Source organism: Cyanistes caeruleus, chromosome 4 (genome assembly GCF_971803275.1).
Source record: "Cyanistes caeruleus chromosome 4, bCyaCae1.hap1.1, whole genome shotgun sequence".
Lineage (NCBI taxonomy): Eukaryota > Metazoa > Chordata > Aves > Passeriformes > Paridae > Cyanistes > Cyanistes caeruleus.
Genome location: NC_141704.1, coordinates 13,650,679 through 13,668,868, shown reverse-complemented (window position 1 = coordinate 13,668,868; position 18,190 = coordinate 13,650,679). Strand labels below are relative to the sequence as shown.

General features: G+C 38.3%; 1 protein-coding gene across 5 annotated transcripts in view; it reads left to right on the top strand.

Moving 5' to 3' along the window:
* The window catches only part of ATXN7L1 (ataxin 7 like 1), a 113,275-nt gene that overhangs the window by 367 nt on the left and 94,718 nt on the right, over positions 1-18,190 (top strand). For all 5 annotated transcript variants that reach the window (XM_086886727.1, XM_086886728.1, XM_086886729.1 and 2 more), the window contains exon 2: positions 454-522. In XM_086886727.1, the coding sequence (XP_086742853.1) occupies positions 454-522 (69 nt within the window). The remainder of the gene's footprint in view (positions 1-453; positions 523-18,190) is intronic.

Genomic DNA, 18,190 nt, shown 5'->3' with positions numbered 1-18,190 from the left:
GCCGCTCCCCCCGGAGCGGGGCCGGGGTCCGGCCGGGCCGCCCCCCCCTCCGCTCCCCTCCCTCCTCCCGCCGGGGCCGGGAGGTGCCGCCCCCCCGGGCGCTCAGCTGACGCTCGGCCGAGCCCCCGTGCCATGTGTGCGGGAGGCGCACGCCGCGCCGCGCCTGCCGTGCCGCTGCCCCGCGGCGCTGGGCCGGCGCCGCGGTGGGGGAAGGGGGCGAGGGGGAGGATGCGCGGAGGGGCCGGAGGATGCCGCGGGCGGGGAGGGGGGGGCGAGGGTGCTGCCGCGGGGGGCCCGGCGGTTCCGCTCCCTGGCAGATGCTCCGACCATTGTGCTTTTGCTGTTGCAAATAGAAACACTGCTCACCTCCTCACCTCTCCTCCTCCCCTCGCCAAACAATAAATGCACACCTCAGGGCCCTCGGTGCTTCCTGACTCTGCTTCTCTTCTGCAGGTGTAGATCTGGAAGAGACTGGAAAGGAGGGTGGAAAAAGCAGGGAGGTTATGAGGCTTAATAAAGAAGGTAAGTGGATAGTGCTGGCACACCTCTCTACCTGTCTGTTTCTTGGTGGTTGTGAATGACTGTGGTTTGGCCTTGACAGGGTGGTCTGATAGCATATGGATTTCCCTGCCGTGAAGAACGTTTCAGGGTTGGATACATGCAGATGACTGTCACTGTGTCAACTTCTTTTGAAGTACGGGTATAACAGGTGTATACATGCAACTGACAGACATGGTAAAAGATAAGACAATTTTGAGGCAAAAGACAACTACACGTCAGTGGCCATATTGGATTTTTTTGTGGACCCTGTCCCTTGGTGCAACATTCCAGTTGCTTGAGTGAAGATAAGCATATAAACTTTAAATGTTATATTATTAGGAACTTAGTAAAGATGTTTTCCCTTGCAGTGAGAAAGGGTTTGTTACAATCTTTAAGTTCATTCGCTTTAGCTCAAATCACATTTTATTCTTCGTTTGCAGTGCTGAGTGCATCAACTGAGCAGCCAGCATCAAATATTATCTTAGGTTACACTAACCCATGCATATTATGCAAAAATAAATAAAATTAGTAATTTGGGCCATGAGTTCTTCTGGTACTGTCAGTGTGAGCAGGCAAATTCCAGGTTAGTGGTATTTGCCAATATGCCAGGCCTGTCAGAGCTCTGTCAGCTTCAAAAGGAGAAATATTTTGTTTGTGATGTGTGTCATTAACATCATGCTGAGGTAACACCTAGTGCAACTAGTGAAATGGTTCAGGACGCTTTTTCGAGTAGCTTCGTGTTTGTTTCTGTTCGTTAAGAAAGCGCTTTACGTACACAACCTCCCTGTCTTGGGAGATACTTCTTGGGAAGTCAGTTCATAATGAGCAATCCCATCACAGTTAAACTTTGGTGTGACTTACTCATGGTGAGAGAAATCCCGCTATTACCTGTAATGTCATAATATATATTCTGAAATTATGTTAAGTTTCTCATTACATTGCAGTTGTCATTACACATGCGTTCGATTTTGAGCATCTTGGCAGCTCAAAGGAATCTTATGTTTTCTAAACAAGCTCTTGAAAAAGGAATGAATTAATGAGTAATGTAGATTAGTGTGATAAACTATAAAATTGCATGGAGTATTCATGAAAGTTATTTAAAATACCATAAAACTTCCTTTTTGAAAGACCTTTACAGAGATGCCAAGCTTGATTGTGTTCCTATCTTGATTCTTACGTGCCTGAATCACTCTATTTTTTCAGCCCAAAGATAAGTTAGCAGCAGAACTGGGATTTTCATGTAGTTATTTATAGGTAAAAGGTTCAAGGCTCTGTACATCTATCAGTAATGTTGACTCAAAAATAATTAAACAATAATTTTGTGACTTCAGCTGTGCCTTCATAAGGAGCTTAATTTGTGCACAGAAGTCCTTGAACACAAATTCATATTATAAGCTTGGGACATAAAGACTGAAGAGTCTCTACTACTCTACTATACATAATATGCAAATTGTTTCCTAGAAAGATTCAGTTTAAATTATCAGTTCTAGTCTTGTTTGGTTTTGGTGGGGGGGGACAGAGACTCCATCAAAGGAGCGCTATTTAAACTCACTATCCAGAAAAATTACTTCCAAACAAAGCATAATGTCATTGCTGACATTATGATCATGACAGGTGTGAAGCACTTACTGGCTTTTATAGTACTTATGTCATAATACCATGAAAAAAACCCCAAAATTGACTGTTATATTTAGAAAATAAAAAGCCTTAGGGATATTATTGCTTTCAAGTAGTAACTTGTGTTAGATCACTTTGAAAGAACTTCCATGAAGTTTGAATAAATTAGTATGTATTGAAACATTTCTACTATATTCACTTAGGCAGCCTGTTAATACAGGTGTTTTCACCACACCCATCTGTGTGTCTGAACACCCACTGTAAGTCTTCCTTGGGCCTCCCAGTCCTTATTAATAAAAGTGGAGAAAAATGTCGAGAGTTAGATTGGTCTGCAGGAAACATTTTTTCATGTATTTGCAGAAATGCTTGTGCTTTTACTCTGACCTTGCTCATGTGTTGTGTGACATTTTTTTAACATTTGTTGCATTTTTTTACCTGTTTTGTTCATAAATGAGGGTTGTGGTTATGTTAGGTCTGAATATAAAACCTAACTCCTTTTTTTTGCAATCTTACCAACTTGAGTAGACCTTTTTAGTGGCATCTGTGATGCCAGGACATTGTAAGTGGTGTCTTAGAAAAATCAAATGTTACTTGTAACCTACTTGTATCAAGTAACCAGGGTCGACAGACGGACAAGATTTTAAGTATCAAAAATTACTGTCCTGTTTGATAAAAGTAGTGTAAAATCTGATCTCTCTGCACTTACTTCTTCTCATATTTGTCTGCACATCATCTTTAGTTGATGTGACCAGGTTTATGCTGCCATTCCTTTGTGAGCAGTTTAGCAGGAAGGCTTTTTAGGTGAATGAAACTGTGTGCAGAGCATAGTGGGAGCTAAAGAGTGGGAATATGTTGGTCTTCAGACCATGACAAGGTCATGGTTTCACTTTGGTTTTGAAGGAAAACAATGCTGGCAGGTGGCAAAAAGTGCTTCCAGTTAGCTTGATCCCTGCTTCTCTGGCTCCTTTCTGGTTGTATACCGTGTGTGCTTAGAGTGGTGGGCTGCTCTTCTTCCTCACTTTGGCCTAGGAGGGGATGTGGGGGCAGCATTTCCTGGAGGTGGGAGCTAGAAACACTGCCTGCCAAGTCTCTGCTGACCCAAGGGGTTGTGTCCCTGGGAGGAGGGGTCACAGTCTGATTGTGCTGTTCATTTCTGTAATGCAAGAGATGCATTGAGGCCTTGTGCCCCATATTAAGGGTAAAAGTAAAGACAGAGAAGTATTGCTCACTGCTTTCCTTTATTCTGCAGTGTATATGTAGGTAGCATAGAGGGAGAGAAATTTCCTGAATGTTTGTTCAGTTTTCTAGACAGAATTGCTTTTTGCATGCTGACACTTATTCTGAGTTTTCCTATAGCAAATGCAGTCTGTCCATAGTTGACTGTTACTGGCGTGTGGATTTGTAGAGAGGGGATTACAAAGTTCCAAGTGCTCACAGAAAAGGAGAAATTTTATACATAAATGTTTGTGCCAGAAAAAAACACCAAAAAACTTATCTTCTTATCTAATCAGGAAACAGAAACAGTATTGTGTAACTTATCTGACAAATCACTACTAAGCAACCGACTTAGCTAAAAGAGAGGTTATCAGAATTAGAGCAGCATTTAGAATTTATGTTGAATTCTAAAAGGTTGAATGGCATATTTGAAGAATTGAAGATTTTCTTGCAGAGAGCAGGCGTACTAAAAGAAGTCTGTATTTGAGAGTTTGTGTTCTGTAAAACATCACAGTTACTGTGTGCCTGAGTCAGGTAATGTGTTCTGTTATTATCAGCCATAACCTGTAAATTATTATAAATTAATTTTGGAGGCTTGTATTTTACTTTATACAATATTTGACAAAATAATGGAAGAATGGGATTATTTTGGTTTCATGTACAGAACTTGTATTAATAATTGGTTTAGTAATGTGCAAGCATTGAGTGTTTGCAGGTAGACACAGGTTGTAAAGGAGCAAAAGATATCCTGTGTATCTTTGTGAATTACAGCAGAGTTAAATATGACCTATGGAATTTAAGTCTATGTCTGGATACTTGGTTTCATAGTCAACTTCAGTTTCCCAGTTCAGTGCGTTTGTATTATTGAAGTTTAAAAATTCTGATTGTTTTTCTGAGTTTGTGTTAAGAGATTTTTTTTCTTCCACCCCAAACTTGACCATTTTACTTTATGATTACACGTGTGAACTGGAATTTTAAATGTATTGGATAATGGTTTACAATATATTTTTTCCCATTTTGACTTCCCACACAAATATCTGATGGAAAGTTTTTTGATAAATCCTTTGGCAACATAAAAACAAAATTAAAGGGATACTGATTCATTTTGCTTTCAGTATCTTTTTAATTCTTCATAAAAATATATTGATGATTTTATTATTCTTCTTGGAAAAATAAAAAGTTAAGGAGGTTAGGTGGTGGTAGGGAGCACTTCTATGGGGGGGAAAGGGTGCGACATACAACATTCTACTTTATGAAAAGCAAGAAGAAGAGAACTAAAATTATTATAGGGAGATTGTGAAAGAAGAGAAGACAAAACCAGCTAGTTAATGCAAGCATAGAGAGTGGAGTTAAATTATTATTTATTTTTTTGTTTACTAGTGGTTTGCTTGTGGTGCAATTTGTCTCCTTTAAAAACATACTAAACAAAAAAGAATAAAAACATTCTTGTTTTACTTACCGCCTTCATCTTCCACCTTCTTGTGGTAGTAGGGAATGTTAGAAAGGGCTGAGAGGGAAAGAAAATAATAACAAGGTTTTAAACACATACTTGAAAAGAAAGAAGTGAGGTTATTGAATTTAGACCACCACAGTTGGTGATTTGGGGTTGGTTTTGCAGTGGGCAAAAGAGAGAGTTGAATGTTGTGTAATTATTTGTCTCTTCTCTGTAAGCTAATATAATCTTCCATAGATGCTGATTCTTAAACACATGTAATATTCTGTGGTGCTTGATTAGTGAAAAAACTGAGAATTGGCAGGACAATTGCAATTTGCAAATAGCAAAACTGTGGCTGTTTTCAAGAGAAACTTTTTCTTACCATTCTTATCTTTATGCTGAGAATAAGAACAGTAAGCAGAGGTCCCCTTGGGGTCTTTGTTTAGGATGAGAAATGACAGTGGGATTGAATTCTGGTGTGCATTCACCAGAATGTGACTGATCAGTTCTATATATGATATCTGGCTCTGATTTTTTTTTGGTTTTATTTTTTTTTAATATGGATAGCTTCTGCAGGGGGGTGGTATGTCTCCTGGTTATGGCTGTCACCTCATTTAATGTGTTTCAAGGAATGATGACAGAGGAAGAATGAAACATCATGTATGATAGCGCCCAGAAAATTTAGTCAGAATTGTAGTTTATCTTCATAGTTACATAGTTATTTTCTGAAACCTGTCCTTTAGTTCTTCATCCCACACACTGGATAAAAGGAGTGGAGTAATGGTAAGGCTTTCTGATCAGGCATTCTGTGTTTTGAATCAAGATTTTTATGTTTTTGAATATGCATCTAAAACTGTTGTACTGTAAATGACTTCATTAAAAAAACTGGTTTTGTTAGGTTCACATATCTTGATGAAGCACATTATTTGTGCAACAGTTGTTCTGAAGAGGTTAGATCTCCTGTTGTTTAAGGTACCTTTTTTTGATTATGTGTGGGGAAACCATGTGTGATTCCCTGTCAACTGCCAGCACTGTCACTAAGGATCTGTCTCTAACATTCTTTCTACTAGTTGTAATTTATAACCAGACTTGAGAAAGAGGGAAATTTATGTGTTTACTAGAGGGTACCCTAAGCCCTGCTGTCACTACAGAAATTAAATGACTTTGTGTGTCTAATTTTGATTTAGATATAAAAACATGTGTGTGTTTTCTTGTTGATCTGCCTCTGTATGTAGTTAATAGTTTATAGATGAAATATAGATTTCTGTGTGTTAAAAGTAGATTACACAAGAGCTGAATTATTTCCACTGTAAAATGGAGTAATTTCTTTGAAATATACCTTTTTTTTTTCTAGTTAATTAAAAATTAGGACATGATCAGATTCTGTTTTACCTTTGGGCAAAAAAATACTAGCCATTTAACTAAGGCTGAGGTGTATGAATGAGATGAAAGCAGTGGAAACTCCTATAGAAAACATTTCAAATTACATTTTAAGTTGTGAATCACAGGAGTCCTGTTGGCAGAAAGCATAAGTTTCTGGTAGTCAAAGCAAAAGTTTCTGGTAGTCACTGCATGAATTACTAAGAAGGATTACCTTCAGTAAAAATAGTATTGTTGCTATGAGTGTTTCTTAAAGAGTTAACTCCAGTATAAGTTTATCTGAATGCCATGACTATTCATTATTAAGAGTGATTTTGGAATAACTAGCAAGAAAGATTATTGGTTTGTATGGGCATGATTAAGTTGCTGGATCTTTCTGTCTTCCAAGTTGAACTTCTTCAGCTTGTCTTTGAAAAAGCTGATTCAGGAGTTAATGGTGCAGGATGCCAGGTGAAGCTGGTGTCTTTAGGTAATTAATATGCAAAAAAAAACCCTTGGCAAATGCTGTCATGACAGTAAGGGTGTTTGACAGAGGTCTGTTAACAAGTCTATAGCAAGAAATCTTTGATGGTTCTTTTGCTGGATGAGAAGGGTAGATGCTATGAGAGTAAAAATGGCCCAGTTTTTTATCGCAGTGCTATGCAGCTGACTAAGCTGTCTCAAATTGAAGGAAGAATCCAGCACAGCTACTTGCAACTGATACGAAACAGAGAAAAACCAACTATGACATGAATAATTTCTCTCTTTTTTTTTTCTGTGTCCCTTTCTATGGTGGATGTTAAGGGACTGGTTTTGTCGTAACTTTTTGTATGGCTTAAAAAAAGTTGTGCCTGTAAACCGCTAATGTTGCTGGGGAAGTGAGTTTTCTGATTGCTCTTGTGCTCATAGAAGTAAATGTCTTCCTTATTTCTGAAATGTTTTGCTTGTTATTCAGTAATTCAATTTCATGTTTTACCAAGTTGTATTAATAATACAGTGCTTAAGCCCAACACCTATTCCTATCTCTCTGCTTTCTTGACAGTAATTAGAATTTACAATTATTTGGTCTTCTAACTTTTTAATTTCTGTGTTCATGTATTTACAAAGTGTGTGCTGTTTGGCAAAAGAGAAGGGGAGTTTTCGTAGATCAGAAAGAGCATCAGCCAGAAGTAGCAAAGAACTTGCCAACAGAAGTTCCAGGTTCTGCACAACTGCTGGTTCCAGTATGTCTAGTGCAGTTTCACTTAATCTGCAGGCCCCTCCTGAATCATCCGTAAAACGGAAGCAGTTGTATTGTGACAGAGCTGTGCGTGGTACACAGGGGGTTAGGCTGGCTTCCCTTTCCGTTCCCTGGGAGCAGGTGTTCAGCAGAAGAGACAGAAGAGTGACTGGTGAAGTAGCATCAAGACATAAGAATGACTGGCAAAGGGCAAGAGTTCATAGAGTTTGGTTCTATGTGATCTTTATGTTCCTTATTTTGTTTATATTTGTTTATATTATACAGTGTTTTATGTTTTCTGTCCAGTCATTCTTTCTCTTCCTTTTCCTACTGCAGGGGACTAGACATAGGGGTCAGGCAGAGTCTGGGAATTTGAAATTATATTTGAACAATGCTAATGTCATATCAGTAGCTGTTGAGAAGTTTGCTGGATCAAAATTCTCTTCTCTAGCAAGACAAAAGAGGATGGGAATGGACCTCTCCAGTAACAGAATAAGGTGACGAGCTTGTCATCATTTTGAGATGAAATGGCCAGAATGGAAGCTGAGATTTAAAGAAATGTAAATAATTTCTGTGTGTTCACTTTTTAATCTCTGATAAGTATCCTCTCCTCAGGTGGCTTTCAGGCTGGCCACTAGTGATTGTCAAGATTAGGTAGATTATCATATGATAGCATATGTAGTTGTTTCTTAAGATATTCTTAGTTATGTTTTACTGAGACAGGATGATACAATGATTTACATCTAAGAAGTTTGTTGGACCCATGCCACCACAGCAAACACTGACAGAGCCTTGCTTGTTTGGGTCTGATAATGGAGATAGGCAGAGGACAATGATCTGGAAGAATATAATTGATCTGTTACTGCAATGACTAGGGAGGCAGTATTATTATTTGCATGATCCTAATGCCTAGCTGAGGCACCTAGCAGCCCCATCAGGCACAAGATGCTACTCTGCAGGATACCAGCAAAGGGAGGAAGGGTGTGTACTTGTGTGTGTTGTGAAACTGTGCTGCAGAGAACTAATTTTTTAATGTATGACAAAGCAGAAATTTTAATACTGACAAACAAAAGCACTTAGTTTCTCAATGTGGTTGACTTTAGCCTAAACTAAAGTGATTTTCTTAGAACTGTAACAAGGAAAGCTTTAAAGTGATATCTGGATGGCAGTGAAGTAATTTTGCAGGAGCTTGGAAGGTATCCTTACTCAGGTGTGGAAACTGGCCTGAATGAAAATGGATACTGATGCCATGAACCAATTAGAAATGTGAGCAAATGGTGCGACAGCAAGTAGGATGTGGACAGTTTAGTGTACATAAAACAGAGGAGACTGGAAGGCAAAGATGAGTTGTTCCCAAATTCAAATTTGTAATGGAGGATTGTGCATAGAAGGATGTGGAGAGTAAAGTAGTATGAGAATATAGGAGAAGGAGCTTTTGGAACAGTGTGAATAAGGTGGATAATGTTTGTCAGCATGTAAAATAAGAAAATACAACAAATGTGAGGTGAAGGCCCAGACAAACCTTTAGCTCTGAAGATGTTTAGAGAAGACTTTGTCCTAAGGATGCAAGACAGGAAGAATCATTTAGATTTAGCTGTAACCTGAATGAATGGTTTAACAGAGAAGCTACTAGAAAGATGACATACTAGTTTATCACAGTATTTTTTATCCAAATGATGGACAAGTTGATTATGCTGTCCAGGGTGATCCAGAGAGGAGATGGAGAAAAAAGGGTAGGAGTGGTGAGATCTAAATTCTGTTCTGGCTGTTTTGAGCTGAAGCTAACAGCTACTCAGTGGCAAGATGTGTCAGATAGAATGAGATTTTTTTGTTTAGATGTAAATCTACTGTATTTAAGACCTGTTCTCAGGAACAATGTAAAATTCTCAGACATAAAAGTAGTAGCAAAAGATTCAGCTCAATGGAGACCTGATAGAAGACAAAGGAAGAATAAGGAGCCTGCCAGTACTCTGTGAAGGGATTGGTACAAGAAGGATGGACAGTAGGATAGGGGAGAGTCATGGAAGTCGGAAACAGAGAGTGAATGCTTCAAAAGGAGAAAGGCATTTAATTTTTATGAAGAATGCACAAAGGTTATGGGTGATGGAAATGATTAATCTGTGATACTGCAATAGTAAAAGATTTTTAGACATTTTAGTGAAAATAGTTTCACTGTATTGCAAGGGACAGATGAAGGAAACTCACGCTGAATTTATAGACAAAAGTGTAATTTGTTATCAAACAGAATATAATAAGCTTAGAGGTGAAAGAAGGGCAGAAAGAGTAATGCAGTTAGAGAATCAAGGCGTCAGAAGTAGATTTCCAAACACAGAAAATATTCATTGGCTGTCCTGCTGTTCTGTCAGAGCGGGAGGAGAAAGGAGATGTGAGGTATGGGCTCATGCAAGTGAGGCAAGGAGAGAGTGGGACAGATGAATTTTACCTCTATTGTACGAGGAAGAAGGGAGAGCTGTAAGGGAGAGAAAGAGAGTGGGAAGGGAGAATGTGAAATGGTTATTATGTTTTCTCGCTTTCTCTTGGAATAAATATTTGCATTCTATTGCAGAGAAAGAAATAGATACAAAAGAAAAGGTTTGAGGAGTGAGTCAAAAGTAGGAAGAAAAAAGGCTGAAATTGCAGGTGTGGGTTCAGCTCAACTGGAGGAATGGCACAGATTAGTAAGCAGCAGGAGAGAGAGAGAGAGAGAGAAAATGTGCAATAACCTCATTTTCAGACTGGTTCTTTTTTCCACTGCAAATTCTAGGACAGGCGAGAACGTAGCGAAGAAAATGGATGTTTAAGATGAGCATGAGTTCAGGCTTGGTGAAGTTGGACCTGGTATTGGCAAGCAGAGCAAAAACCATCACAAAAAATACAGCTCTTCAAGGAGAGAGGAGTGTCTGGTCATATCTATCACATAGCATGATGGACATGAAAGTATTCTGTTCCTTGCAGACTATAACTAGATAATATATCTACATGATTTGTTACATACTGATACTGACTTGTGCTTCCTGCTTCCAGAGCTGAGACAAGGCCACGGGATTGCATTATCGTGGACTGGGCCCCCGGTAATGTCGTACTGCTCAGGGTGTATCGTGAGAGCTTGGGCGCGGTGCTGCGGTAACCATGGTTGTATGGCTTTTGCTTGTCTTGCAGGGCAAAGCAGCTTGTTCCTGTCTACATGCTACAGGCAGGCATGCTTTATGATACAGCACTTTTTTTTTTTTCCTCTGAGAAAGGACATAGTAATTTTAGAGGGGTTACATGGAATGGCTGTCATTCATGTCATTCAGTGTCTAAGAAGTTAATCCTAGGTTTTCACATCTTTTTAGTAGCTCTAAACATCTGTTTAAAGAAGAGGAAAATGCTGTGGGGGAGATTTGTTCCTTCACGTGCAGAGCATTGAGCTGATCCTTTGACTCGGAAGGCTTTATTCATTACCTTGCCTGCCTTTCCCAAGCAACTTTCTGCATGTCCCTGTATGTTATCAATGTTCAGTCATCCCAGCAGCTTATACACGTCACCATGCAGAGGTGCTGAGAAAACAGGGAAATAAAAAAGTCTTCAGATTTTCTTTTCAGGGTCTCTCAGGTGTTTTTTTTGTGCACTATCATGAAGTTTTGTGGTTCTGATTGTATTCATGCTTTTGCTGTATTTTTGGCTTTTTAGAGGACTTGGAGAACCTTGGGCAAATATATTAAGAAACTGAATGCATGGCAATGGAAAAACATGAGGAGAAATGGGAGGAAAAATATTTCAGCTCTTGAAATTATGGTGAGCTGTGTGTATAGAGCTTTTAATAGAGTCTTCGAACATTCTGTGCTTGGTGTAAGTTTTCTTCAGCTTCTCTCATAACTCGCAACACACTGGGTGTGAACATTACCAAGCCTTTTAGGTATTTAAATTTTGAAAGAGGTAATGCAGCTTTACATATTTTTGGGTTTCTTTCTCATCAAAAAAAATTATTCTTGACTGCATTGCTCAAGGAGGCAATGCTGCGAGTTTTATTTGAGTGGCATTCATTATTCTTTCCAGCTTTTCAAGATGCCTGTCACTATTCTGTTTGTTTTCCAAGCTCCTTGGCAAATCAAAGGTATTGTAAACTTTTATTGCTTTCCTGGAAGGTAAGAGTATATCCACTGTGGGAGTTCTTGTAGGCTTTTCATTTGTTTTGAGTTTTTTTAATACCTTGTAATTAAGTGTGTATTTGGAAAAGTTCTAAAGAGATGTGTCATGTATGTTCAAATGATGTAACGTATATAAGTGTTGGCTTTAGAACAGCAAGATATCGTCTCTATTTCTGAGAGCTTCCAATACATTTCAGACAAAACTATAAGTAGTGTATGTTGTGAAGACAAAAATCAGTCTATGAATGTTGAACAATTTTATGCAGTGAGCTATTTTAAGGAGGAATTTGAAGGAGGTAGAGAATAATTAGTTGATGTGGAGGAAGGAGGCATCAAAGCTGATAGTATAGCACACAGGAAAGTAGCATACAGAACAGATTTCTAGTGAAAGCAGTTCATTTGTAAAAATAAACTCTCCCTGTTTTGTTAATATTGTCTTACTGTCTCGGAGTTGGAAAGCAAAACTAATTGTAATTGCCAGACTGCAAAAATAACGTAAATATTGAAAGATAAATCTTAATCTTACTTAACTATGTTCCCTAAACATGCCCTCTGTTCTCCAAATACTTAAACATTCCCTTTATTATTAGGCTTCAGCCTCATCTGTTCTTTTGAATAGTGCCCTGGTTTTGCTACTATAGGCAGAAAGTAAAGAGAAACTAACACATTGTGTATGCAACAACATTTGTCATTCTTTTACACTCTTTCTTCTGTATTAGTTCTTTTCTGCCTATTTGTTTGTATATTACAGGCTTGAAGAGTAAGTGACATGCAAAATTCTAAACTGTTTTGACTCTTGTTCTTGTTCTATCTACCTTAGAATGGGCCTGTGTCAAAATTTTTGTTTCCAAATTTTGTGTCCAAATTTCTCTGAAGTTTAAATTTCTTTCAGGAGAACCTCTTTCAATGTGGGCTTTCCATGGCAGATTTCTGACATACCATGTGTAAGCATAGTGTGCTATGAAAACAATATGCAGAACAAGTGCCTTTAAAAAGGCTTTCTCATTTTAGTGTTGTGATGTTATGGGAGAGACTTTCCCTGTGTTCAAAATCATTATATTGAACCTGCTTTGAGTAATAATCAGGATGATGTGTATATATCCAGGGGAAGGGTATGAAGTAGGATTCATGTCAGTATGAGGAAAGGCAGAGGGAAATAATTGATGGGAAGAAGTCATGAGAAGAAACAAGTTGACTACTGATGTTTATAGATCACCTCTCTTTGTAAAGTGGCCCAAGGTGTCCTACCAGCTATGTGTAGAAATTTTTTGTCACTGAAAGAGGATAGGCAAACATGGCTGCTGCTGCTGGAGGACCAATCATACCTGCACTGGAATAAGCTGAAAGAACGCTAAAAGCTACTGTTCCCTACTCATAGGGTATAATCCAGTCCTCACTGAAGTATGTCGTTGCATAACAATTTGGAAAGGAAAGGAATGATGCCTTATTTCTAGATTACAAAGAGAATACAGAATAGAATGTATTTATTTATGGGGGGAAAAAGAAAAAGCAGAATACCAGAGCACATTACCTTTCCCTATGATTGGTTGTGGCAGGCTTTATTGAATAGCACTCTGTTTAGTGTTTTTCAAAAGTCGATGCTGCCACTGGCACCAAATTTTACTTACATTACTTTACTTACTTTACACCAAATTTTACTAAAATTACATTTACTTACATTAAAGTAAGGACTGACGTACTTCAAAATATATTGCTGAGGTTTATCTTTCTCTCAAAGAACAGTTACCCAAGCCACACTTAGAATAGGTCAATTCTTATTACAGCAAAAACCCATAGCAGTACTTCACTGTATTTCAGTAAGTCACCACATATTCTAGTATGGTGCTTTTCAATAATTTTTAAATTACTTAAAGGCAGAATTGGATGTTGCTTGCTCCTTTTCTGTGCAAACACTACTGTCATTTTTTTTGCACCCGCTCTACCAGTGAGGACCATGGACTTCACCAGATATGATAGGATATGATTTTATAATCTCTAATTGGATTTTTTTGGCAGTTTTCTTTTTGTTGTGTTGTGAAAATGGTCATCCTAGATACTTCATGATTTTACTTCAGGATAGGAAGGGGAACTAGCTGGTGATACAGTAATAATTGAAGATTATAACTGGCAATTAATTTTCACTACATGGGTAGATTTATAACATTAGTAAATCCTCCATGACTAGTCTGCAGCTCTGCCTTTTGTCTGGAAGAACACTGACTTTAGCCTGAAGCAATTTTTCGTTGTGCCCACTGGATTTTGCTGAGAATAAAACCTGCTGTGGCCACCCAGCGCCTCAAGAGGTGAATATATAAGTAAGCATCAGAATGCCGTAGTGCAAAATAGGTTGTAAATGTTGAGTTTATTGAATGAAATAGTAGTTTAAAGAGGGAGCTTTAAATTGGGTAACTATTACATGATTGCTGTGTAATCTTTCTCTGCAGTTTTTCTCTTGTAAAATACAGACCCTGAATTTATACATTTCATCATACTTGGAGCTTATGCAATAGGGGTTAAAAATATGTATATTTTTCTTTACAGCAAACAAGTAAACTTGGTCCATTCTGAATTTTTTATATTTGGAAGAACTAGATAGAATGTAAGTAGAGATGGAAGAATTGCTTTTGAGAGTTCATTAATTGAAGTGTGACTCCTTGTGCAAAGTAGTCTTGAAGGAGGCTGAAAGTGCATGACTGGGAGAGTAGGGGGAGGTGAATACTGCTACGTTTTATACAGCTTTACTGAAGTGCTGTATCCCAGTTCTCATGTCCACATCTGGTGTTGGAAAAACTGGAAGGAGTTCAGAAAAAATCTGCATTAATTTGGGGCCTGGATAAGCAGCTTTAGAATGGAAGACTTAAGAAGCTCAATCTATTTAGTTTATCAACAGACAGTAGGGGCTACCTGGTAAGTCTGTAAGTACTTAGACAGGGCAAAGGTATCTGACAGTTAGATAGTTCTTTGTCAGGTAGATTAAGGGGATTCTCATGGCTAAAAGCTGAAGCTAGATCAGTTCAGAGTAGAAATAAGATGCAGTTTTCTAATGATACAATTAAATAGGAACAGCTTATCAAGGGATGTAGTAGACTCTGTTGCACAAAATCCTCGCATAAGGCCCTGGTCATTTCCCTGGAAGCACACAGTGCTTTAGCCATCCATAAATCTTGGGTTTGAGGTTAAAATAGTATGATTAAATTCTATGGCCTGTTTTAACATAGGAAGTCAGTACAGATCATAAGGAAGATTTTTGTTCTAACTCCCTAAAATTTCATACATTGTTACTGCTTCTTTTGTTAAAAAAATTTCATGTTAAGGATGAAGTGATAAAAGCAAAAAGCAGCTTTCTAATGAGATAAGTGAGAAGGGACTGTCCTTTAACAGCAGGCAAAAGAGGAAGTTACACTTTCCAATCATCTTTTGTGTTTTTCTCGTAATCAAAACCATTAATATCCCTCCAGTCATTAATTCTAAGCATAACTTAATCATTTACCAATGTAATCATTGGCCTTTTCAGAAGCATTGCAGATAGTTTGTGCCTTCTCATTGTAAGGTCAGGTAACTGACAGCTGGACCCAAACACTTTCCTTGACTTGGTTTGCAAAGCAAAACAATCTTTGTCAGCAGGTTTTCCCTGGTGCTGCCTTCTTGGCCGTGGATTTATTAGGACATAGGAGATCAATCTTTGTGGTAGAGTAAAAGGCTCTGTAATATCTAATGAATTGTATAAGAACTCATTTTATCCTAGTTTTGCAAAAGAAATGGTAGGAGTTGTTTGAAGGATATCAGTATATGTATCATTTAGTTTGCCTCTTTTTTGTAAAATCACCATCAGTTTGGGTGAAAGTATCACATTTTTTCTTGGTTATGTTGACAGCAAGACCAATCAGTGCTGATTTAAGGTAGATTCAACCTAGATGAGAGATGTTATGTATGTGGGGTTAAAGGAAGCACCTAACCTGCTCTCAGGTTTTCCCAGCACCAGTGGTCCTATAACTCTTGTAAGCACTGTATACAAAATAAGCAGAGAGCAAATGTGCTGCATCTCAAGTTTATAAATTCTTCACCCTCATCCCCTTACCAGTATTGCTGCCTCTAAAAACTGTAAAAAAAGACAATGTGAATTAAAAAGAAAATAGGCAATATTGAATTTATTTGTATTAAATATCAAGGTTTGGGGCTTACACACCCAACAAAAACTAAAGAATTTCAGTACTGTGGAACAGACTTTGTTGTTGGTTTTGCTGCTGTTGGAAGGGCTAAAACAAACTGAATTGGACAATGAGGTTGGCTCCAAATATGTGTTAGTATGTGTTCTATTGCAGAGCCATGTGAACTCTGAAGCCCAGTGTGAGCTTTTTCTGGTTGAGAGTGTACAGGGTCACGCATATCCTGTGCTACCTTGTAGTGGTACCATGAGGAGATTCTAAAGGCTCAGGAAATCTGAGTTTTCCTCAGTTCCTTTTTGTTGCCTGTGATAATGTTGCACAGCCTGATGGGTATCTGATCCCTCAGTTTTTGTTTGAGTAATTACAAAATATTTAGACGTTTACAATTAGAGTCACCTTTAATGTTACTTGTATAGTAAGCTGGACTGAGTGTTTGGACTTTGTCATGATCTCCTCAATTGGTATGTCCTGTTATCCAACAAATGTTGGATTAGGTCAGGATCTGCTGTAAAGCTCTGGAGTACTAACAGCTTTGCCAAGATGAATCAGATAATTGGTCTGCTTAACCTTCCCAGCATCATTTAGTCCATACCTGTATTCACGTAAATTGTATTTGAGACTGTAGCAAATATGACAACAAAATGTGATATTTGCTTTGACATAAGGCACTAAAAAGGATAATTTCTAATATGGAAGCAAGAATTCAAGGAGACTTGAAACGCTGCAGGAGGGAGAGATTGATTAAAAATTGGAGGAACTAGTCAGATAAAGTTATTCTGCTGGCATGGTGTGTCCAGCCAAGGCAGTGGTTTGCTGGGCTATGTATTAGGCAGATCGGTATCACTATTGCTGTTGGATAAAGATCTTTAAAATGTACGGAAACTCAGTGGTTCTGTAGAAAGCTCAGAGCTTTACCTTCCTGTTAGGTGCTGTTACTCAGGCTGGAGGTTAAGAGCACCAAAGTTCTTCTCATTTGCTTTCTACAGGAACAAATTACTTGTTGAAAAAAATTACGCTGTATGTTATCATGCCATAGTCTCAAAGTTTAAATGGATTAGGACTGTTATCTTACAAAAGTTGTGTTCCCTTCAGAAGAAATAAGATGCAGAGCTTCAGAACCTTATATAGCACATCACAGCTCCAAACTATTCAGGGCATTTTCTTGACTTTTTGTATCAGTGTCCTACCTACAAAAAAGCTAGGCATCTTGAGCCATGTGTTTCCATCTGATATCTGTTGATTACAAAAAAGCCCTTCTCTTCCCCACTTCCCTTGCCAAAATGTCACTGCATGCTTCTGCAAGAGACAAATGGCAGCAGTCATACCAGAAGAGTTCCTGTCCTGAATTGGGCAGAAGCCTGCTTACTTGCTAAACACTATGTTCTTGATATGGCACATAGGTCAGGTGCTAGCTCCAGCAGAAAAGTATGTCCATCTCTGTGCATGTGATGGAACTGAAACTCTCCTTTCTTTCTGCCAGTCACCTGCTGATCTGTCAGGAGGGAAAAATGTTGTTTTTACAGTAGTGACTCCTCAGGATGCTACAGACAGGATGGGTTCTGCAGTGTGGACATGGAAGCATGCGATTGAAATGCTTTGAGCTTAAGTGGGAGCTTAAGGATGCAATAAGCTAGTGCAGAATCCTGACAGTTGCATCAGGCCATATTTACATTGTGTGCTGGATACACTAGCAACAAAGTGCAGTACAAATATACATTTGCAGTCTGAAAAAGACATAAAGCACACAAGTTAGCTGGATTAAGATGAGGGATGGCACCAGAGCATTGCTATATGCTGAAAATCTGCAGTCAGATTTCCTAAAAATATATGCATATGTGTACACATATGTGCTGATACCTAGAAAATTGTCTGGAATAATGTTTGCTCTTGGGTTTCAAGAATTTTGTTATCTGGTGGTTCAAAATGACCTTCTTTCAAAGTATCACTTACATTCCTTGAGCTAATGTTACAACTTTTATAAGTGTGTGTGGGCTCTTTTGCCTAAATGAAAACTGGTTTTAATCTGTGATACATTTGAAATTGTTTATCTTACTTGGCTAGTCATATTTTAATAATTTTAAAAATTACAAGAAATCATACTATTATTTATTTGTTTCTCTTCTGAGTTTCTTATTTTGCTCCAGCTGTCTCTTTTAGCTGGTTTTAGCTATAAAAGGTATATATTATATACCCTTAGGTGTAACTAGTGTTTGGGAGTTGGTTGGTATGTGTCTGTATTTTATATAGCTGGTATTTTAAGGCAATCTTTGTCCATTGTCAGTGTTTTAGGAGAACTGTTTTGCTTGCCAGAAACAGCTTCCTGAGAATTCTTTCAGTGATATTGCAATAAAAACAATAATTGAAAAAAAGCAAAAGCCTATACCTGGGGTTTGTAGAGATACAAAACTTTCACATGAGATACTGGTTTGAAAGATGTCTAGGGCTTAAATATGTTTACTGTCAGTGTTTAGTGTATTGTCTTGCAGGTGTTTGGAACAGTTTGCCCTTG